We start from the raw sequence: 24921 nt of genomic DNA on the forward strand, positions 1-24921 counted from the left end.
AACAGTACAATTTTCCATCACAGGAGACATGGATTTATTAGGAAAAGTTTATTTAAGAAATTGAGCACAAAAATACTATTCATACAAAAGTATTTAAACAAATTGTTTGAGATGACAGTTGACACTTAATGGCACTGCTGATATAATGTGTGCACTGATGGCATCATAAGATCACATTCAAGGCATTGGGTCGTTTCAACCATAAAAAGATAACAATGATAACATTTACAACAGTCACAGAGACTGCAGCATGGGGGTCATTATTAACAGCTTGAAGGCTTTTGAATGTTACTTGCATCAATGCCTCAATAATGAACACTGAACCGAGCATACATTTTGAATTGCATAGAGAAGTAACACAGAGCCACAAATGTACATGTCCCAATTTCAGGAGAAAATACTGAACAAAACAATATAGAAATATAACCCTGAATTGTGGGGGTCTTGAATTACTTTCTGAAAATGGGTCGTTTGTATATATATATTTTTTTTATTTTTTTATCTTGGGTCTCTGGTTCATGTTCAGTAGGCACAAAACAGGACGGGAGAGGTACTACAGGAACTTATCCTATAAGAATGATTAATTACATTTTCCCTTTCAAAATATTGCACCCTACTGAACAAGACCCAGAGTTCAACTGGTGTATGGCATAGATGCGTTACCCACAAATCGTGGATGGTCCTCAATATGTAAAATAACTCCCAATCTGTTGAGTCCCTCAGTTAATGTAGAAATCCCAAAAAGACAACAGTAAACTTCATAGTTACAATTTGGCCATCCTGACCTTAAAGGTTTAATCTTGCAATGTTGTCCAAACACTTTTCATGTTAAACTAACGAAATGGAAGAAATCAGTATCAAAAGCATGTTTAACATTACATGAATTCAAGCATTACCCAGGTTTAAAAAAAATCCTTTGGACAAAGGTGCCAAAATAGGCTTCCAGTTCCCAGACTTGGCAACAGTCAGAATTATGGGAAGGGGGAGGTTCATGATGAAAGTAGGTTAGTTCTCTTTCTGCAAACTACATATTGCTGTGCTACAACTCAAATGTAACTGTTGTTTCTGGTGGTTGACCCAAAATAGTTACCCATTTGCTCATTGTAAGCTGTTGCACATGGAAGACAGTTATTCACTCCATAATATCACTTCTAACACCAACTATTACCATAGACAGTTAACATCCCCAAACACCGACTCACCGTGGTTCCCTATTCCTCACAAAACACACACCACACAAAAAATTACACATTGACATGTTTTTGCGACACGCTTGGGTTGCCCATACCTTAGAATGGCTGAAATGTAAACTCCAGTTTTAGGTTGAAGGCAAATTTAAGATTAAACTCCAGCAGAGGGAAAAACTACAAACAAGAAACAGCACAGCTACCCTGAGACGAATAGGAATGTTCTGAAAACTAGTTTGTGGACACTTTGGATCTTCAGATGTGCTCAAGTATAGCTGGGTAGGAAGGTGCTGCTCGTTAAGTTTGGCATGTTTCCCTTGAACGTTCACTGGCCTCAACACTGAAAGAAAGATGGATTCATCCTCCTCAAGTCACATACACACCTGTCCCCACACAATGCTCCCTGGTACCCCTACTGTCACAGATGCATAAATCTATCCTGAGAGGGCCAGGTGGGCCAATGACGAAGTTATGCTCGTAAACCTGAAGGCAAGGGGAAAAATGTTTAACGTCAGTTTGAAGTAGAGTAAAATTGTCTACATAACATCCATTCATTGATTCCATCCACTATAAAAATTAAAACATAGATATGCCATGCAAATTACTGAAGATGTACTTCTTGTGACGCGTGACACAGCCTACTCACCTTTCTCGCAGGTGCCGCTTTGCTTCTCCTGGGCAAAGTTGAGGCGGTTCTGCTCCACGGCTGTCCCGTTGGACTCGGGGCTGTTGCTCCTCGAAGTGCTGCTGTTGTCCTCATTCTGGTAGGCCAGGTCCAGGTGCTGCTGGGCCAGCTTTAGGTGCCGCCTTAGCCTCTCCAGCTCCCGCTGCGACGCCTCATCCCCAAACGACTCACGGCCCGAGTCGCCCAGGTTGTAATCCAATCGCATACCTTTTGGGTCCTTCTTCAGCACCGTGTTGTAGCCTGGAGGAGCTGTGGGCACCTGGCGGCCACATAGTGAGGGATGCTGGCTGGCCTGTTGGTGGGGGGTTGGGGGGCGAGGACGAGGGTGGCAAAAACAGTCCCGTATGCCGCTATAACCCAGGTGGAGGATCTCCAGCACAGTGAAAAGCAGACAGAGGGCACTCACCGCATACATAATGAACAGGAAGATGGTTTTCTCTGTGGGACGCGACACGAAGCAGTCCACTGTGTGTGGGCAGGGCGAGCGCATGCACACGTACGAGGGAGACACCTCCAGGCCGTAGAGAATGTACTGGCCGAACAGAAAGGAGACCTCGAAAGCAGCACGCGACAGCAGCTGGAACACATACACCTTCATGAGGCCGTCGCGCTTGATGCGCCGGCGTCCATCGTGCTTCTTGCTAGGCTTCTCCTTCTTCTCCAACTCGATCTCCTCGGAGATCATGGGGTCCTCCTCGCCATTGTCCTCTGCCTCCTCGTAGTTCCGGTTGGTCCCTAGGCTCACCATCGGCATCCTCTTCCCGCGGGGCTTGTACTCATCGTCGTCCATGCGAGCGATTTTGTGCATGGCGAAGCCCAGGTACAGAATAGTGGGGGTGGTGATCATGATCACCTGGAACACCCAGAAGCGGATGTGCGAGAGTGGTGCAAAGGCATCGTAGCACACATTCTCGCAACCGGGTTGGTGGGTATTGCACACAAACTTGCTCTGTTCATCGTAGTAGATGGACTCGCCTCCCACAGCAGTCAACACAATGCGGAAGACGATAAGCAGTGTGAGCCAGATCTTGCCCACAAAGGTAGAGTGGTTGGAGATCTCGTCCAGGAGACGCGTCAGGAAACTCCAGCTCATGGTGCCTCCGGGGTGGGGGGAGAGAGACTTTCAGATCTATATGGGGGAAAGAGGGAGGGAAATTAGCAAATTAGACTATTGTATAGGAGCACCTGAAAGTGAGGCAGTATCTAGAATCAATATTCAAATATTAGATTTCTCAAGAAATGTCTAACCAGGCTCTATAATAACAACATCAGCCTCAACTACCAGAAGCGTGCAGCTCATTGCTGATGAATGATGAGGGGTTCCTCCTCAGTACGAGAGTTTGCAACAGTGTGAGAGCCAAAGATAAAAATCAGATTCAGTGCCCACAAATATTACAATATGGAAACTGCCTAAATAATATGAAGATAAGACCTTTTGCCTGTAGGGGAGCAGTACATTAACTACACCAACAAACTGAAGTGTGTAGATGTGTTATACAGCTGCATGTACCAATAAAATGTGTCTCTGGTGATGAAGGCCTTTTTCTGTTTGACAGTGTAGGCCTCTTTCTATGTAAGAGGACAAAAATGTGGTGATCCATCAGCAGGATATCAGTAATGTCCACCAGGTGGCATTAACAACAATGTGTCTCAAAGGCCGCTCAGTGTGGATAACAGAAGTTCCCTCTTGAGAATGCACATGTTCGGGCAAGGATCTCATGCAATAAGGCCTATATCATTAGGCCCAACTGGAATGTCTTATCTCATTAAAACAGCTGTAAGACTAAATCATGTACCAGCTTCCAAGCCATCTAGGGCTACAAACACAAATCAAATTATGTCACATGCGCTGAATGGATGGTAGACCTTACCGTGAAGTGCTTACTTACAAGGCCTTAACCAACTATGCAATTAAGACAATATTTACTAAATAAAGTTTTATATATGCTATATACAGGGGGTACCGGTACAGAGTCAGTGTTTGGGGGTACAGGTTAGTCATGGTAATTTGTACGCGTAGGTAGGGGTAAGTGACTATGCATAGATAATAAAATAAGAGTAACAGCAGTGTAAAAACAAAGTTAATTGTTCAGCAATCTTATGGCTTGGGGGGGATGCTTTTAAAGAACCTTTTAGACCTAGACTTGGCGCTCACTCCCTTGTTATCAAAGGCAGCGCAGCCCAATTCTGATATTTGTTTTAGAACAATCCCATTAGATATTTTTCAGAGCTGATCGTTTGATTTATTGGGATCCCATTAGCCAAAGCTAATTAACATTTACATATATTAACATGTACTGTGTGTGCATTAAATCAGTTACACATATGTCAGTACATACACACAAGTAGGTCACATGAGGGAGAGGCGTTGCTTAATTTTTATTTATTTAAACCAGGTTTGCTGTTCACTTGCGCCATATAAGATTGGAGTTCCACGCACTCACGGCTCTGTATAATACTGTACATTTCCTAGAAACGTCTTTAGAACCATTGAATCTACACTGAACAAAAATAAACACAACATGTAAGGTTTTGGTCCCATATTTCATGTGCTGAAATAAAACTTTCCAGAAATGTTTCACACACACAAAAAGCTTATTTTGCTCAAATTTTGGGCCCAAATTTGTTTACATCCCTGTAGGTGAGCATTTTTCCTTTGCCAAGATAATCCATCCACAAAGCCCTTTCGTTGGGAAAAACTAATTCTGACTGGATGAGCTTGGCTCCCCAGTGGGTGAGCCTATACCCTCCAAGGCATCCCTGCCCAGCCATGTGAAATCCATAGATTAGGGCCTGATGAATATGGACTGATTTCCTGATATGAACTGTAACTCAGTAAAATCTTTGAAATGGTTGCATTTATTTTTATATTCAGTGTATGTATTTGACAAATGTTAAAGGTATACTTCACCCAAATTACAATTGGTTTCCTTACCCTGTAAGCAGTCTATGAACATGACAGTAGGCAGGTTTTCCATTGATCCAGGTTTATTTGACAAAAGCAAAATCATTGCGACATGTACAGAGCACGCGGAAAGTATTCAGACCCCTTGACTTTTTCCACATTTTGTTAAGTTACAGCCTTATTCTAAAGTGGAGATGCAAAATTGAGCTCAGGTGTATCCTGTTTCCATTGATCATCCTTGATGTTTCTACAGTCGTGGCCAAACGTTTTGAGAATGACACAAATATTTCAAAGTCTGCTGCCTCAGTTTGTATGATGGCAATTTGCATATACTCCAGAATATTATCAAGAGTGATCAGATGAATTGCAATTCATTGGAAAGTCCCTCTTTGCCATGCAAATGAACTGAATCCCCCAAAAACATTTCCACTGCATTTCAGCCCTGCCACAAAAGGACCAGCTGACATCATGTCAATGGTTCTCTGGTTTACACAGGTATGAGTGTTGACGAGGACAAGGCTCGAGATCACTCTGTCATGCTGATTGAGTTTGAATAAAAGACAGGAAGCTTCAAAAGGAGTGTGGTGCTTAGAATCATTGTTCTTCCTCTGTCAACCATGGTTACCTGCAAGGAAACATGTGCAGTCATCATTGCTTTGCACAAAAAGGGCTTCACAGGAAAGGATATTGCTGCCAGTAAGATTGCACCTAAATCAACCATTTATCAGATCATCAAGAACTTCAAGGAGAGCGGTTCAATTGTTGTGAAGAAGGCTTCAGGGTGCCCAAGAAAGTTCAGCAAGCGCCAGGACAGTCTCCTAAAGTTGATTCAGCTGAGGGATCGGGGCACCACCAGTACAGAGCTTGCTCAGGAATGGCAGCATGCAGGTGTGAGTGCATCTGCACGCACAGTGAGGCGAAGATTTTTTGAGGATGGTGTCAAGAAGGGCAGCAAAGAAGCCATTTCTCTCCAGGAAAAACATCAGGGACAGACTGATATTCTGCAAAAGGTACAGGGTTGGACTGCTGAGGACTGGGGAAAAGTCATTTTCTCTGATGAATCCCCTTTCCGATTGTTTGGGACATCCGGAAAAAAGCTTGTCCGGAGAAGACAAGGTGAGCGCTACCATCAGTCCTGTGTAATGCCAACAGTAAAACATTCTGAGACCATTCATGTGTGGGGTTGCTTCTCAGCCAAGGGAGTGGGCTCACTCACAATTTTGCCTGAGAACACAGCCATGAATAAAGAATGGTACAAACACATCCTCAGAGAGCAACTTCTCCCAACAATCCAGGAACAGTTTGGTGAAGAAAAGCCTTTCCAGCATGATGGAGCACCTTGCCATAAGGCAAAAGTGATAACTAAGTGGCTCAGGGAACAAAACATTGATATTTTGGGTCCATGGCCAGGAAACTCCCCAGACCTTAATCCCATTGAGAACTTGTGATCAATCCTCAAGAGGAGGGTGGGTAAATAAAACCCCACAAATTCTGACAAAGTCCAAGCATTGATTATGCAAGAATGGGCTGCCATCAGTCAGGATGTGGCCCCGAAGTTAATTGACAGCATGCCAGAGTGGATTGCAGAGGTCTTGAAAAAAAAGGCTCAACACTGCAAATATTGACTCTTTGCATCAACTTCATGTAATTCTCAATAAAAGCCTTCGGCACTTATGAAATGCTTGTAATTATACTTCAGTATTCCATAGTAACATTTGACAAAAATATCTAAAGACACTGAAGCAGCAAACTTTGTGAAAATGAATGTGTCATTTTCAACTTTTGGCCAGAACTGTACAACTTGACTGGAGTCCATTTGTGGTAAATTCAATTTGGGATGATTTGGAAAGGCACACACCTGTCTATATAAGGTCCCACAGTTGACATTGCATGTCAGAGCAAACACCAAGCCATGAGGTCAAAGGAATTGTCGTGTTGAGGCACAGATTTGGGGAAGGGTGCCAAAACTATTCTGCAGCATTGAATGTCCCCAAGAACACAGTGGCCTCCATCATTCTTTAAAGGAAAAAAGTTTTGAACCACCAAGACTCTTGCTTGAGTTGGCCACCCAGCCAAACTGAGCAATACATTTGCAAGAATTTCTCAAAGCAAGTTTTTTGCTTTGTCATTATGGGGTAGTGTGTGAAGATTGATTTAATAAAATATGTTATAATAAAGGCTGTAATGTAACCAAATGTGGAAAAAGGCAAGCGGTCTTGGTACTTTCCGACTGCAGTGTGTGTAGATATATAAAATACACTGACATTGCTCAAATCTAATATTTCTAAATTAGATTATTTTACTTTTTAGATGCATGTGTATTGTTAGATATTACTCCACTGTTGGAGTTAGGAACACAAGCATTTTGCAACAACCGTAATAACATATGCTAAATATGTTTATGCGACCAATAAAATTTGATTTGACTTGACTTTCGCCACACTGCTCATAAAGACCAAAACATGTTTACCTGACACACCATCTACTACTTTTTCCTTCAGGTGAATACATCTCAATTTTCCATGTATTGCACTTGCAGTTTGTGGGCTATTAGCATTAGCTGGAGCGTTCTCCTCTACCCTGGCAGTCTCTCTGTCACAGTCTCATTTGCAGATGGGTTAAAGAACCCTAGCAGTGTTCATTGTGTTAATTGACTGGTCATTGTTTATTTTGGCTAGCCATTCCATTCAGTCAAGCTTTTCCCTTTTAAAATTTCTGTGGATTAAAACGTAACCCAGTAACGAAAATGCCGCTGACAGCTACTCCTGCCACACACACACACACACCCTCGCCGCACTGTCTGCAGACAGGCAGAGAGAAAGCTTATGGTTTGGACAGTCTGGAGGATGGATGAGATGTTTCTGATAATCACAGCGAGTCTAATTAAAATTTGGAACTTAAAATTCCCTCTAGCATTATTATTTTTAGCACACAGGTAGTACCCGCTCTTTTTAAGCAAACCAAAGCGTTCAATGAATTGGCCACTGCATCCTGTGATGCGTGTACTTAGGGATAGTGTCCTTTTTCCAATTGTCACCTAAAATGACATACAAATCTAACTGCCTGTAGCTCAGGCCCTGAAGCAAGGATATGCATATTCTTGGTACCATTTGAAAAGAAACATTTTGAAGTTTGTGGAAATGTCAATTGAATGGAGGAGAATGACACAATAGATCCAGTAGAAGAAAATACGAGGGAGAAAAACAACAGTTTCTTTTGTATTTTTTTTTCTACCACCATCTTTGAAATGCACCAGAAAGGTTGTAATACCAATGGTGTCCACAGCAGTGTATGTGCAAAGTTTCGGACTAATAACTTGAAGTATGAGCAAGCTACATGACAATTCGTGTGAAGTCACCCAGGTGGCCTTCACGATTTGCCAAAATGTACATTTAGATTACATTTTTCTGCAAGAATATCGTCAAATCTGTATACTTGGACATTGATTTAGCTCTTACAGTATTAGTAGCCATATTGTAAGTTTTCATAACTCTCCATATTCTTGCAATTTTTGTCCAAAAGGAAAAGGCTTGCAAAATTGTGCGACAGATACAGCCAGGCTCATTGGCTATCTATGTAGCTTTGTTTGTTTGACCCCGATTGGTGCTTATTTGACAAAGTAACGGTCAAAACAAGTGAACACCGCCCGTGTCATCGGCGCGCCATAAAGGCGTCGCTCTCTGACCAAATTTGGTGTCATATAGGATATACTACACACCTAATGATATAGTGAAGTCTGGTTACGTTCTAGGATCTCTGAGGAATAAATACAAATGTAATTTGACTGGTTGAAACAACGTTTAGGGTTAGATTTTCACAGATTCCTTTCTTTGCAAATTGAACAAGTGGAAATACAAAATCAAACCGTGCATGCTATATGGACCTTTTTTAGGATATGAAAAAGGATTTTATCTAACAAAGCGACACTTCATGTCATCTCTGGGACTATTGGGATGATAAATCAGAGCAAGATTTCAGAATGTAAGTACACATTTCACCTTCAGAGGTAAAGTTATCAAACCTGTCGCGGTGAAAAAAAGTGTGTTGTTGTTTTGAGCTCTCCTCAAACAGTAGCATGGTATTTTTCACAGTAAAGGCTACTGTAAATTGGACAGTGCAGTTATATTAACAAGAATTTAAAGCTTTCAGCCGATTTAAGACACTTATATGGACCGACATTTATTGTTTCTCTAGAATCTGTGATCGACACATGGCGCTACATGATTTACAATTGTCCCGTTGACGGGACACCTATCCCTAATTAACTTCTTTGGGATAGGGGGCAGCATTTTCACTTTTGGATGAATAGCGTGCCCAGAGGAAACTGCCTCCTCAGTCCCAGATGCTAATATATGCATATTATTATTAGTATTGGATAGAACACACTGAAGTTTCTAAAACTGTTTGAATGATGTCTGTGAGTATAACAGAACTCATGTCAGGAAAACCCTGAGAAAAAAAATCCAAAACAGGAAGTGGGAAATCTGAGGTTCGTAGTTTTTTAACTCAGCCCCTATCGAATACACAGTGGGATATGGGTCATTTTGCACTTCCTACGGCTTCCACTAGATGTCAACCGTCTTTAGAACGTTGTTTCAGGCTTCTACTGTGAAGGGGGCCGTATGAGAGGGGATTGAGTCAGATGTCTGGCAGCAGCCTCGATCTCAGTCACATGCATTTCACATGAGAGGTAGCTCTCGTTCCATTGCTTTTCTACAGACATTGGAATTCTCCGGTTGGAACATTATTGAACATTGATAAAAACATCCTAAAGATTGATTCTATACTTAGTTTGACAAGTTTCTACATCCTTTATAACTTTTCAGTCGACGTTCGGCTGGACCTGAACGCGCTTATGGATTTGTTTACCAAACGCCCTAACAAAAGAAGCTATTTGGACATAAATGATGGACTTCATGGAACAAACCAAACATTTGTCGAACTGGAATTCCTGGGAGTGCATTCTGATGAAGATTATCAAAAGTGAATATTTATAATGCTATTTCTGACTGATGTTGACTGCACAACATGGCGGATATTTCTTTTGGCCGTATTGGGCTCTGAGCACCGTACTCAGATAACGCTTTTTCCGTAATATTTTTTTTTTTAAAGACAGATTTCTCCTTAAAACCTCTTGGAACTACCCATCCCGGATCTGGGAGAATTGTCATCAACTACACTAATTAACATAGCGCAGTGCACGCTAACCAAGGTTGTCAGGTATACGGTGTTTCCTCCGACATATTTGTGCGGCTGGCTTCCAGGTTGGATGCGTGCTGTATTAAGAAGCAGTGCGGATTGGTTGGGTATCGGAGGACGCATGACTTTCAACCTTCGCCTCTACCGAGCCCGTACAGGAGTTGTAGCAATGAGACAAGATAGTAGCTACTAAAAACAATTAGATACCACGAAATTGGGGAGAAAAAGGGGTAAAAATAAAATGGTTAGTTGAAGTTTGGTAGCCGAAGTTTGGTAGCCTACACCCCTTCGTCTGTGATTGGACTGTGTTTTCATTCAACGAGACGACTAATTTACTGCACCAAACATCTTAGTTAGATGTAAAAAAAAAAAAAAAAAAAGTCAAAATGTATTATAGATTTATTTATTTCTCTCAGAATTAATATGAGATAAATGTACACTTCCTCAAAAGTGTACATGGTATACAAAACATTAGAAACACATGCTCTTTCCATGACATAGGCTGACCAGGTGAAAGCTCTGATCCCTTATTTTACGTAACCTGTTAATTGCTGCTAGAGCAAACCAAACCTCGTATGCGGCACCTTTAGAAGATTCCCCTGGAGGTAGCCCAGCCCCCCCCCCTCCCCCACACACACTTAAAATTCTCTCAGCTTCATTGAAAAATGTGTAAAATAGCATGACATTAGCTATAAAACTGCACATTTGTCTTTTTGCCATATGGCAATGTGTGTAGAATTGCAGGAAATTGGCTTTAAAAGCTGTAGACCTCAGACCTTGCGGGGCCCCGCAAAACTGCGGTACACCGCAAAACTGCGGTACACCACTGCCTCCAGTGGCACAAAGTCCATTTCTGCAGCATGAGACGAGCTGAATTAAATGTAAAAAGCTTTGAAAATAAAAAGCTTGTGTACGCTCAATGCCCTGTTGACACGTCACACTTCAAAAAAAAAAAGGAACTTTGCATTAATATGAACAGCGAATACAAAAACAGTGCTGCCAACTCACGCATATTGAGTGAGTCAACTTTTCAACAGTGCCTCCAAATCTTTTTGAAAATCAGAGCATATATGTGCCTGAAATTTTACATCAAACATTGTAACCGTGGCAGCGTCACCCGGGACATTCATAATCTTTCTGCCACAGCACTGTGAACCACAGCAGATTGAAGCTTGTGATTGGTTTAATAAGGGACCGGGACCAAGGCGATTGGATGCGTTCATAAAGAAATGCCCCTTATGATTAGAGTGGACTGCAGCCACGGCAGACTGGACAGGCACGTTCATTCTAAGCGCCGATCAAAGACTATGAACTCAATATCAGCATGGCAAATTGAAAGCTGTTTTGTAAACATAAATGTCAAGAAATAAATTTGCGTTCACACCCGTCCCAAAATGCTTCCTTATGACAGCATGTGATAATAGGCTGTCACATACTACTACTGATTTAATATAGCGTTGGGCGATATCCAGATGTTCATATCGTCCTTGTCTCATGCCGGGATTTATGGTATTATTGGCTTTTTACACAAGTGGGCGTCCCCCCAAAAAAGGGAAATTAGGTGTCTACCAGAATGCTACCCAATGTAGCACAAGTAATAGCAAATTTCCATTGAGCCTGCTATCAAAATATGTTAAAGGCCTAAAATGATTTAACGAATTGCAAAGACAGGTAATCCAGCTACCGAATGTAATTTTTGGTGAGTTACAAGCAAATGTGAACGAGAGACATTGTGCAAATGAACAAAGTTGAGACACATGCTTGTCTGAAGGAAGAACAGTACCTGCTCTGGAGCAGCATATGTACAAAGCTGTGTCTGTGTGGAGTCTAGAGTTGCTAGGGTAACTGGCCTGCCTGCTCTGCATGGAGAAGATGGGGGGAAGCAGACCAGCCAAGAACTGAGAGGAGAATATTGGGGAGGCGCAGACAGGGCGAGAACAGAGGAGAAAAAAAAAGATAGCAGTGGCAGCTGTAAAGACAACTCATCCAAAGGGCGTTGACTTCGAAAACATGGCAGAAAGCTAACACAATATGATGCCCCATCACCTTATTAATTCAGCCACTTACTTACATAACTAGCAAGTTAAACTTAGGGGTAGCGTTAACGCAGAATTCTTCAATTTCTCACGTATGACAACATATCTTGGTGTTTTGTAAACTGCGATCTAAAATGCTTCTATTGTAATTTCAGACTCATTTTGTGCTTCAGTTGCACTTCTCCACTCAGATGAGAATTTGCGACGATGCTCTGACTGATGTACTTTTCTCCCATGCTTTTCACGGGGTAGCCAACATACATTTCTCTGATAAAATGCAAGATTAACTTTAAGAAAAACATTAGGAAATGTAGCTTGCTACATTCTTTCTATGAAGTATGATGGCCACGCATCATTTTTTGCAGCATCAAAAATACATTGCTTTTTAATTGTATGCTCACTTGTGTGGCTGCCAGCCAAATAGCGTTGCACTTCTGTCGTCATCTGATAAAAATACAATTTCTGCCGAATGTGTTGCACTAATGTATTTTCTGTGAATGAAAACTATAGTTGCACGTTCCCGATAACCATTTAACCACAAAAAAAAAAAAAAAAAAAAAAAACACTAGACTCACCTGCTCTCTCCCTTTGTGCTATTTACAAACAAACATGTGACCTGCTGAAAAGCTCTGGGGAACTACGGTGACAGGTAAAATTTAGAACGCAATATGTAAGTATTTACTTAAAGTATTACAAATATGAAAATGTATTGAAAAACCATCACTTGGCCATTTCCAAATACCCTGGTATAGAAGGTACACCACCCAAGTTGAATTGAATCCACCACTCTCATTAGCCCAGATCCATAAGCTACATTAAATTCACCTTGTTTGGACATTGGCAATTTAGTACTAGGTTAATTAGGCTGTAACACTGAAAAGGTGGGTTTAGCATGAATTTTGGGAGGGTGACCTGATAACTGTATTATCAACATTATTTTGCCCAAACAGATTGTAAACTCAAATGTGTAACAAATGTGCAACCTTGTGAATTGTGATAGGGGAGAGGAGGGGGATGAATGAGCCGATTGTGAGTCGGGGATGATTAGGTGACCAGTGTAGGGACAATATACAGATATATATACACAGATATATACACACTGTGTGTGTGTGTGTGTGTGTGTGTATATACACACACAGTTGAAGTCAGAAGTTTACATACACCTTTGTCAAATACATTTTAACTCAGTTTTTCAAAATGTAATCCTAGTAAAAATCCCCTGTTTTCGGTCAGTTAGGATCATCACTTTATTTTAAGAATGTGAAATGTCAGAATAATAGTAGTGATTTATTTCAGGTTTTATTTCTTTCATCACATTTCCAGTGGGTCAGAAGTTTACATGCTACCAAATACTAATTGAGTGTATTGCCTTTAAATTGTTTAACATGGGTCAAACGTTGTTGTTATCCTTCCACAAGCTTCCCACAATAAGTTGGATGAATTTTGGCCCATTCCTCCTGACAGAGCTGGTGTAACTGAGTTAGGTTTGTAGGCCTCCTTGCTCACACATGCCTTTTCAGTTCTGCCCACAAATGTTCTATAGGATTGAAGTCAGGGGTTTGTGATGACCATTCCAATACCTTGACTATATTGTCCTTAAGCCATTTTTGTCACAACTTTGGAAGTATGGTTGGAAGTATGATTTCACTTTCCGACTGATGTCTTGAGATGTTGCTTCAATACAGTGGGGCAAAAAAGTATTTTTTTGAAGGTAGGCCTTGAAATACATCCACAGGTACACCTCCAATTGACTCAAATTATGTAAATTAGCCTATGACTTAATTTTCTGGAATTTTCCAAGCTGTTTAAAGGCAGTCAACTTAGTGTATGTAAACTTCTGAACCACTGGAATTGTGATACAGACAGATTACTTCAATTATACATTTTTGGGAAAATTACTTGTGCCATGCACAAAGTAGATGTCCTGACCGACTTGCCAAAACTATAGCTTGTTAACAAGACATTTGTGGAATGGTTGAAAAACTAGTTAATGACTCCACCCACACACCCCTTCAAATTAGTGTATTTGGCTATTTCAGACCCACCGGTTGCTGACAGCTGTATAAAATTGAGCACACGTACATGCAATCTCCATAGACAAACAGTGGCAGTAGACCACTCTTACTGAAGAGCTCAGTGACTCAATGTGGCACCGTCATAGGACGCCACCTTTCCAACAAGTCAGTTTGTCAAATTTCTGCTCCGCTTGAGCTGCCCTGGTCAACTTTTAGTGCTATTATTGTGAAGTGGAAATGTTTAGGAGCAACAACAGCTCAGCCACAGTTTGTTTCAGCACCTTGCAGATAAGCGGGGGGGGGGGTTTGATCTTGACATTTATGTATGGAGCTCGTTCTGTGCACGGGGGCATCGTCATGCTGAAACAGGAATCGTAGCATTAAGATTTCCCTTCACTGGAACAAAGTTGCCTAGCCCGAACCATGAAAAACACCCTCATACCAATATTCTTCCCCCATCCAATTTTACAGTTGTATTCAGGCAGGTAGTGTTCTTCTGGCATGCACTAAACCCAGATTCGTCCACCAAACTGCCATTTGGTGAAGCACGATTCATCACTCCAGAAAACACGTCTCCACTGCTCCAAAGTACAACGGCGGTGAGCTTTACACCACTCCAGCCGACGCTTGGCATTGAATATGAAGATCTTAGGCTTGTGTGCGGCTCCTCAGCCATGGAAACCAATTTCATGAAGCTCCCAACAAACAGTTGTTGTGCTGACGTTGCTTCCAAAGACAGTTTGGAACTCAGTAGTGAGTGTTGCAACAGAAGACAGACGATTTTTACGCGCTACAGCACTCGGTGGTCCCGGTCTGTAAGCTTGTGTGGCCGTTGTTGCACCTAGACTTTCCACTTCACAATAACAGCACTTCAACAGTTCCACGTTGAAAATCAGTGAGCTCTTCAGTAAGGCCATTCTCCTGCCAATGTTTGACTATGGAGGTGGCATGGCTGTGTGCTCGATTTTATTCACCTGTCAGCCAGGGGTGTGGCTGAAATAGCCAAATCCACTCATTTGAAGGGGTGTCCACATCCTTTTCTATATATTGTGTACCTCTAGGTGGAATTTCCAACAGTCCTATTTTAAAGGGATAGTTCACCCACATGAATTCCATATTGGTGTCTCAAAACATTCAGTGGCTCCTGAGTGGCACAACAGTCTAAGGCACTGCATCTCAGTGCTAGATGCTTCACTACAGACCCTGGTTCGATTCCAGGTTGTATCACAACCGGCTGTGATTGGGAGTCCCATAAGGCGGCGCGCAATTGCCCCAGCGTCGTCCGGGTTAGGCCGGGGTAGCCTGTCATTGTAAATAAGAATTTGTTCTTAACTGACTTGCCTAGTTAAATAAATAAAACATTGTGTAAATGAACAAGGGGAGATTAATATTGGCATTTTCTAACTAATTAATTTCCCCCAGTTGCCATTCTCTAAATTTCATGCACACAAAAAAATATCATAGTAACTTCAAACCAAGTTGTCGAGTTGTGTTTATTCAACTTTAAAATAAATCTTAAATACACCTGACCTGTGAATTTTAAACATTTCTAATCCACCCTTGTCTTGTGCCTAAAACACCCGCTAGGGGTGACAGCATTCACAATAGCGATAGGATACCTCAGGTATCTCCAAAGATAGGCAACCCTGCTAAAATATGAAAATATTATTTGTCATGTCTTAAAATCGATATCCATCTTACCTCATATTGTTTTATTTGATATGAAAGGTGACGAGTTCAATGGTAGGTCAAACCTGTGTGTAGCCTTAATTCTCGCAGAGTATCCAGACAAGGCGACGCGATTTTCCAGATTTTTCGACCACCTTTTTCTTGCCTCCATTGATTTAGTCTCCCTAATTTTGACCATCCTACAAGGGTAAAAACCCCAATACATTTCTTACGTATTATGGCGTGAAATTCTTAAGAGGATTATCCCAATTAACATGATTATTTTACACCTTGTTCAAAATATGCGTTTCTGATTGGACACCGCCTGGGTTCGATCAAACTCAACTCTGGACCTCGATGCCAGTTCCATTGCATTTTTTGTTGTTGTTGCATTGTTCCCTCTACAAATCAGTGATTTGATTTAGACCTGGTATACCAGGCGTGTGCAATTCAGATAGAACTGAAAACCAACAGGCTCCGGACCTCGGAGGGTAAGAGTTGAGTACCCCTGCCCTAGGTGATGAAATCCGCGTAGAGTTGCTTCCATCACTTTCACACAATGAAGGAACAAACTACTGTCCATTCAAGACAATGTAAATTGGTTAGCTTGCTATTTAGCGAGATACCTCTAGTAGCACGAATCAAACAATATACCGATGTACTAGTTAGCTACAAATGTACGCAGTACATTTGGAGAAAAATAAAATAGCTTCAAGAGATATGTATACAACTAACCTAGCTAAGCGCACAACATTTGTAAAATGGAAAACAGCCTGGACACATTAACGCTCCGTTTTGTTGCTTGATAAACGTGTGTTAATCTTACCTTGAAGCCGACTGCGTTTCTCAATTCTTTGAATTCAGCCTGTGTTCGAAACCCCTTCAAAAAAATCGGAACACTTTTCCCTCTTTCTCACCACAATATACAAAAGTCTCACTAGTTACACCATTGGATTGGATCTAGCATGTGACTGTCTCTCCTCCGTCGCGGTTAATTTTTTTTTATTTTTTATATACGGGACACACAAAGAACATCCCCAAATCCACCTCCCCCCGTGCGCACTCCACCCCCCTATTCAGGACCTTCTTGTGAAATCTGAGACAAGGATGGTCGACACTCTTCATTCATCATTACCTTAGTCATAGCTTCGAGTTTTTCAGATACACTTTGATACATAGTGCCACCGAAACAGATTTAGCCGTGCGAGTAGCCGTTTACCTTGCAACTAAACAACAGCAGTGCAATTTCTCAATAAATAATGTTCCCCTCTAGAGTTCATAGCCTGTGGCTAGCCTGGAAGTAAGAGAATGATTTATGATCTCAAACTATGTACACTATCAATAGGAATCTTCTAACTATCATATATCCAAAATGTAGAATTTGTACACATTGGTCATAATGAAATGTAGTCACCCCTATGATAGATTTAAGAAAAAATAATGGCAATTTCTTTTTTGTGAGTTTTCCGTTAGACGTGCTGTGACAACTGCCTAGTCATGGTATGATACATTCCTAATGATTAAAGTCTGCTGAGTTTTGCATGCATGCTGGTGATGTGGGCATTTGAAATGGGCTACAATCCTCATTGTTGTGGGATGTACAGCAACAAGCCCTCAGCTGTTATGTTGCACATAGCCTTCCTGTTGGAGTGGGCATTCGGGAGTAGTTGTTATTTGAGACCATTCCTCCTTCACACTGTCTTTGACAAGACAGGGGAGGGAATACTTCCATATAACCTTTAAAATCTCCAGTGTCATCAGTTGGCACACTCAGGAAGTAAATCATATGTATTTCACAGTCTTCTGTAAGGTGGAGATGCTGATTCCTGGGTATTTTCATCCACACAATGACATCATCAACTAGACAGAAACTCCTTAGATTTCTTCTAGATTGGGAACATTCTGTATATTTCCCTCTTGGTCGCCAACCAGTCAGTCAATTACCATGGTTTTTGTTGTTCCTCTATTCATAGAATGCAAGCCGACAAGGCACAGTATTGCACATCGCTCTGTAGGCAATTGCAAAGTAAGCAGATGTATTGTGTTCAATAAATTGCTTGCCGAAATGACTTCATGACTGTGGATGTCAGTTTTGATGTCTGGCCAAGGCGGTTTGGCGCTCAAAGCCCATCATAATGGTCTTCATTGTTTCATATGTGCAGGTCAGAGATGGAATGTGTCCCCCTTCTTAGGGAGATTTCACAAGTGTGCTTTCATTCATGGACTTCAATGTGAGGTCCCCTCGTTAACTATAGTACAAGCCCCCTTTTCACCACAGAGGCAGAAACTGAACAGCAGGAACAAAGAACCTTGAGGTTTTCAAGTTGCTTGCCGATAATGTGTAGACCCTGGATTGCAGCTTGCTCTGAGTTTACTCTCATGCATTTCTCCAGATTGGAGTGTCCCGACTGCAAATGTTAAATTACTTAAGTATAGCACTAGGTAGAAGTGCTTTGACCAACAGTTGCTTGTTCCATGTGTGCCACTGCGCATAACCTGTGTAGGCTAGTTGTTGAATCATCCCCTCGTGATATGTCTTCCTCAATGCCACACACACCCTGCTTTTGTGAAAGACTTTCACTGGCTTGTGCCTGAGCACTTGTGCAATTTCTGCCATGAGTTTCCCCATTAGGGAGCTGTAGATAGCTATTTTGTCAATGTAATCGGCTGAGAATGAAGGAATTGGGGAGTGGGTGGCAGAGAATAAGAAATGAGTCCCAGGGATAACATAACACTGGAGCTGCGGAAATAATATTGCACAGAACAAACTTCATTTTGGAGAAAATCCCCCTGAGAATTAAGCTACATTGCAAACCGATTTTCACTGGAAGAATTCTGTTTCCAGGTGTTTCCCACCAATTCCACCCCTTGATGACTTAAACATTTGAACTACTCACTGTCACTGAACTGACTAGATATACACTTTAAGTATTCTGGTCAAGGGAGATGAAACTCACACCTACTTGTGTTCCAACAGCATTAATACAAAATCCATCCCTGCCATTTTCTCAAGAAAAGGTGCTCTAAACCTGTTTTAGTCACTGGGCAACACATCTGTGGAATTGGAATTGCACTACACTCCCCTAAGCACAGCAACTCTATAGCCTTTCTCTGTCCAAGCCCTTAGTCATGCTGAGGTGCTTTGAGGCAGTTGAATTATTAGAGCCTGGCACACTCCCCTGCTGGATGTAATGTGCCCCTCACATTCTTGAGGTGATCTCCATACCAACACACTAGCTGACGTTATACCATACAATTTGCAAGACGTTGGATCAATTGTTGTGCAACATCAATGGTTAGCGAGACTCCTTACACTTACAGATTCAGCAATAACGGACATACACTCAACGCTACTGTGTCCGGACGAGATTTGGAGGCTGCTGAGGGGAGAATGGCTCATAATAATTGCTGGAACGAGGGAGGATGGAATGGCATCAAACCATGTGTTTGATGTATTTGATACCATTCCACTTATTTCGCTCCAGCCATTACCACAAGCCCATCCTCTCCAATTATGATTCCACCAACCACTTGTGTTTGGCATGCATGGTTTAGGTTTGGCAAACATGTTTTAGGTTGAGTTCCAGTTGAATAATGAAATGAATATAATCAATTGTATGCCTTGTTTTACAAATTCTTTGGAAGAATGAGTTACATGTCAGAGTGGCACAAGACAGACTGTTCATGTTGCAAGATCAAGGCATGATTCAGCAAAAGCTTTGTGGTGCCCTTCACCATCACTACACAGAATATACCCCTGACTCATGCTTGCAACTACTGTCCATGTGTTTTTGATCATGTCTGTTTGCTGTGTTGTTCTATAATATGGTCTTTGATGTTGTGATGATGGTTGATGTTTATGGGCTGTGAAAATCATTTGCCTATTTGAGGACAATAAAATGTCTGTGTTGACATTTCAGGGATCCAGCACACCTATTAGCGTTGCTTTCAATAAACGTATTTTTCATCCACATGGCCAAGGAATCCATGTGTTTAATACCGTTCATAACCATTCCGCTCCAGTTATTACGACAAGCCCGTCTTCCCCAATTAATGTACCGGGGAGTGATTATTTATTTACCTTTATTTAACTAAGCAAGTCAGTTAACAACAAATTCTTGTTTACAGTGACGGCCTACCGCAGCCAAACCCAGATGATGCTGGGCCAATTGTGTGCCGCCCTATGGGACTCCCAATCACGGCTAGATGTGATTCAGCCTGGATTCGAACCAGGGACTGTAGTGTCGCCTCTTGCAGTGAGATGCAGTGCCTTAGACCGCTGCGCCACTCGGGAGCCCAGATGTCAGTTGCGACTTTTGGTTTTTGGCAGTTCCATCACTGAACATCCTACAGTAATTAAGTACAGCATTCAACTTTCCCAGCATAATTACTCTTTCATTCACAGTTCTATGAGGAAGTGAAGCCAGGTGCCTGTGTTTGTGGGTCAATGCCAGGGCGGCAGGGTAGCCTAGTAGTTAGAGCGTTGGACTAGTAACCGAAAGGTTGCCGTTCTGCCCCTGAACAGGCAGTTAACCCACTGTTCCTAGGCCATCATTGAAAATAAGAATCTGTTCTTAACTGACTTGCCTAGTAAAATAAAGGTAAAAATAAAAAATGTAGTCCACTGTAGTACCTTGGAGTTCAGTTTTAAAGAGCTGCATTCGGTTTATAACTGGACTCTTAAAGACACTATTTTTGTAAACTTTTCCTGTTGAAAAACAATTTCCCACGTACAGTAATGTACACATACTTATGGCTAAACAAATATGTTTTGAACAACAACAAAACATTTGGGACACAAGTGCAAACTTCATGACGTAGGCCTTACAAGGAGTTGGTCTGATTGGTTCCCTCTGTCATCAGCCTCCCCCACTTGTGCCATGTCATGAGGATACATGGACGACCTATTGAGATGTGCTTTTGTTAAGTAAATCATGTGATAAATGAGCTAGAAAGGAGACTGGAGTAGGACCTTAAAACAGTTGCACACTGCATTAAACCACCTAAGGTCATCCCTATGAGTTGCAAATTAACATATGTAAAACACAATGGTTGGGAGGAACAGTTGCTTAAGGCAATGTCATAGAAATGCAAACTGCCATCCTGCACTGAAGTTATTTTGGGGAGGCTATTTTGTATGTTTGGACTAAACTAATCTTCTTTTTGACATGTGTATTTTCTCTGGTTGTTGTATGGTTATGAATGGAACAGTACAGTCTGTTTTGGAGGGCTCTTCTAAGGTAAAACAAACTTTAGGATACAATCAGATGTGTTCAAATGTGGACATATGTCCTTTACTGCCCTGTAATCATTCACGCACCACTGCTCGGGGGATAAGGCAACAGATTCCCGCCTAGTAGCACCTCAAGCTTAGTGTATTGGGTCAAGGGGGGGACGACACACATTGCCCTGGCGGGCTGTTAAGGGGGATGGGTGGGTGCCTGGGCGGGCTTTGTGAGGGGGGATAGGGGCGTTGGAGGTAGTCAGCAGGGCGGTTGATGATTCTCCTATTTCAGTCCAGGTCTCTTTGCATCGTCACCTTGCGCACGCAGGCAGGCAGGCACGCACAAACCAAATATGGTCGGGTTACAGTTGCAATTGTGCATGGTGGGGCACACAAAAGAGCCCACAACCCATTAGGGGAAGAGGGGTACTACATTGCCATGGAAACAGAGAGCCCTATCCCTAGAACAGATGGTAGGGGGTTAGGGTGGTTTAAGCGGCGGCAGCCAAAGATGATTATCACTTAAGTTTCCCTCCTAAACTAGAGCTTCTATACAGTGTGCCTTTCAAAAACATAAACTAGTCATAAGCCCTTTTCGCACGGGACTGGTATTACTATAGAACTTTGGTTATGTAAATATTACCCCCAGCATGTCGATCCGAACCGGATTAGTTTTACCAAACTGCCCCCTGTCATTCTTTGTTTTTCTCATTCAATATGGATCGTTATGATGGAAGCCTGGGCGTGAAGATATTTAAATTAGTCTAAGGATAGCCTGATATTGGCTTTCAGTTCAAAGAAAGTCCAAATAATATCAATAAGAAGCATTTAAGCAGACATTTAATTAACTGACATATTTGACAATTGGTCAATTCATTGGCACAATATCATCCGCTTCATCTTTTTAAAGAGAAATAGGCACTGGGAAAGATGATATATGACAAAACCGATCATTCATCTGTGGGCTACGTGCATAGCCCTTTGTTTTAAGCATCAATTTGTTCCCATGTTCTGAACCAAACTGTGTGCCGCACCTGTTAAACTGTAATATCAGTTTCTCAAACCACAGGTTTGTCTATTCGCATGGGATGTATTATCAGAGGACCTGAGAGTTTGCTGAAAAACAGTACGTTTTTGGGGCTGGAATAATAGCCAAATTAAAATGACAAATTACGGATGTGGTGTTTTGTGCTCGTGCACGTAATTACGTTACCCGGCCTTCCCAGTAAAACTAATCCCGTCCGAATAGGGCTATAGTTCACTCAAATGACAAGATGTTTTTAATCCATGACAATTCTAATTGCCAATTGTTGATTGACACAGGCAGCTTTTCAGTGCATATGTCACTTGAGAATTAAGTGTCCTGACTCCTGACCCTAATACGGAAGTATTGCAGGTGACATGGACACTTTGCAATTCCATATTGGCTAGAATGCTAGATACTCTACCTGCACAGTGGAGCATCAGTTTGTGGTGAAGATATCGTTATTGAACGCAGCACGGAAGACTAGCCATACTGAAAGGGACTTATTCCCTGTCTGCATATTCAGCTTGGGTGTGTTACTTTTTTGTGCGCGTCTTACCTACCCAACTTCTTGTTGCTCCACCTTGACTGCCCCTGCGCTGTCCTGTTGTTACTGAGGACAAGACAGCGGATACAGTATATCTGTCCCCAACCCACTCCGACGACAGACCACCATGAATCGCTGACTGTCTCCATTGCCCTATCAACTGTAGCTGCCACCTGCCTGACAATGCTCTCTAGTCCTGTAAAAAAGACAGACAAAATATCATTTTTGTGGGTACATATTACTTCTTGAACTTTGCATGACCAACTTCTCCATTTGCACCCGTTGCATCTTCTCCGCTGCTTGACCTTGATTGGATCTTGGGGTTGCAAATGTATTTAACTGGGATGCCCTATAACATATCAGTATGTCAACCTCACTTTCAAGCATGACTGTTTTTGTTTAACCTACCCTATGCTCTGACAAACTGTATAGGCCCCCCCAATGACTGTACATTATTTTGGGGGTGTAAAAAATGTTATTTGTTCTCCCATCAACCTATTGTATGTCTTTATTTCAACTCACCATCAAAACAAACAAGGACAGCTATTAATAAAATCAAATGTATTTTTAGAGCCCTTATACCATCAGCAGATGTCACAAAGTGCTTATACAGAAGCCCAGCATAAAACCCCAAACAGCAAGCACTGCAGATCTAGAAGCACAGTGGCTAGGAAAAACTCTCGAGAAAGGCAGGAACTTAGAAAGAAATGGAGAGAAACCAAGCTGAGGGGTGGCCAGTCCTCTTCTGGCTGTGCCGGATAGAGATTATAATAGTATCTGGCCATTAAGGACAGATACTATTGGAATGGATTAGACTACACTTCAAGGTTCAGGAAACTTGGGGCAATAAAAGATGACCTGGTGCCCCCTACCCCCTCTATATCCCATCTGGGCTTAGCTGAGTAGATTCACCCTTCTCCCAGTAACTACTTCCACAGAAACTACACTGAACAAAAATATAAACGCAACATGTAGTGTTTGTCCCATGTCTCATGAGCTGAAATAAAACATTCCAGAAATTTTCCATACGCACAAAAAGCTTATGTTTTCTAAAATGTTGTGCACAAATTTGTTTACATCCCTGTTAGTGAGCATTTCTCCGTTGCCAAGATAATCCATCCACCTGACAGGTGTAGCATGTTAAGAAGCTGATTAAACAGCATGATCATTACACAGTTGCAGGTGCTGGGAACAATAAAAGGCCACGCTAAAATGCCAGATTTGTCACACAACACAATGCCACAGATGTCTTAGTAAAGTTGATGGAGCATGCAATTGGCATGCTGACCGCAGGAATGTCCACCAGAGCTGTTGCCAGAGAATTTAATGTTCATTTCTCTACCGTATGCCACCTCCAACATCATGTTAGAGAATTTGGCAATACGTCCACCAGGCCTCACAACCGCAGACCACGTGTATGGTGTCATGTGGGCGAGCGGTTTGCTGATGTCAACATTATGAAGAGAGTGCCCCATGGTGGTGGTGGGGTTATGGTATGGGCAGGCATAAGCTACAGACAATTAACACAATTGCTTTTTATCAATGGCAATTTGAATGCACAGAAATACTGTAAAGAGATCCTCAATCCCATTTTGAGGCCCATTTCTTTTAAGGTATCTGTGACCAACAGATGCCTATCTGTATTCCCAGTCATGTGAAATCCATAGATTAGTTTTTAATTTATTTATTTCAATCACCTGATTTCCTCATTTGAACTGTAACTTAGTAAAATCAATAAAATTGTTGCGTGTTGCATTTATATTTATGTTCAGTATAGTTTGTGTACTTTCTAATGTTTGCTTCCTCCTCTTTCGACGCAGTCATTTCTTCATAGGGCGGAAACCTAACTTTAGACCTGTGTTTAATTTATACTTTTCACATACACTTAGTCTACAAAACATAAAGAACACATTCCTAATATTGAGTTGCACCTCCCCACAACTAGAAAATGTGGCTGTCTGCTTTGCTTAATACAAGGAGTTTAAAAAGATTTTACTTTTGATACTTAAGTTGTGAAATTAAGAATATTACTATATTGCTGCACTGTCGGAGCTAGAAACACAAGCATTTTACTACACCTGCATTAACATCTGCTAAACATGTGACCAATACAATTTGATTTGTGTAATTGAGAGCATGGCAAACAAATAGTATCACAGTATCAAATATCAATCGGGGCTGGCTTGAGGGTACTGTGTGTGTTAGTGATTCGAAGTGATGTTTTCTATCCTGCAGCTGGCGTGTGTCTATTCAATCTGGGCGGTCCCCTCATGCCTCGTCAGTGATATCAACAATTTAATCCCAGAGGAGAGGCTGGTTGGAGGGGCCCATAGAAGGTTCTCATTACACCACGGTCATATGTCTAAACCTTTGACCCAGAAGCTCCAAAAACACAATGCTCAAATCAAAATGGTTTAAAAGCATTTTTTTG

The 24921-nt window shown here is 41.7% G+C and overlaps 1 protein-coding gene across 1 annotated transcript; it reads right to left on the bottom strand.

The window, feature by feature from the left end:
• Window positions 1-33: 33 nt before the first annotated feature.
• Window positions 34-16698, bottom strand: LOC135519859 (gap junction gamma-1 protein-like). Its single transcript, XM_064945066.1, has 3 exons — window positions 16522-16698; window positions 1834-3001; window positions 34-1670 (listed from the first exon to the last, which is right to left on the bottom strand). The coding sequence occupies exons 2-3, from the start codon at window positions 2963-2965 to the stop codon at window positions 1657-1659; spliced, it is 1146 nt and encodes a 381-aa protein (XP_064801138.1). The 5' UTR covers window positions 2966-3001; window positions 16522-16698; the 3' UTR covers window positions 34-1656.
• Between the last annotated feature and the right edge of the window lie 8223 nt (window positions 16699-24921).

This window comes from Oncorhynchus masou, chromosome 29, assembly GCF_036934945.1.
Source record: "Oncorhynchus masou masou isolate Uvic2021 chromosome 29, UVic_Omas_1.1, whole genome shotgun sequence".
Taxonomy (NCBI): Eukaryota; Metazoa; Chordata; class Actinopteri; order Salmoniformes; family Salmonidae; genus Oncorhynchus; species Oncorhynchus masou.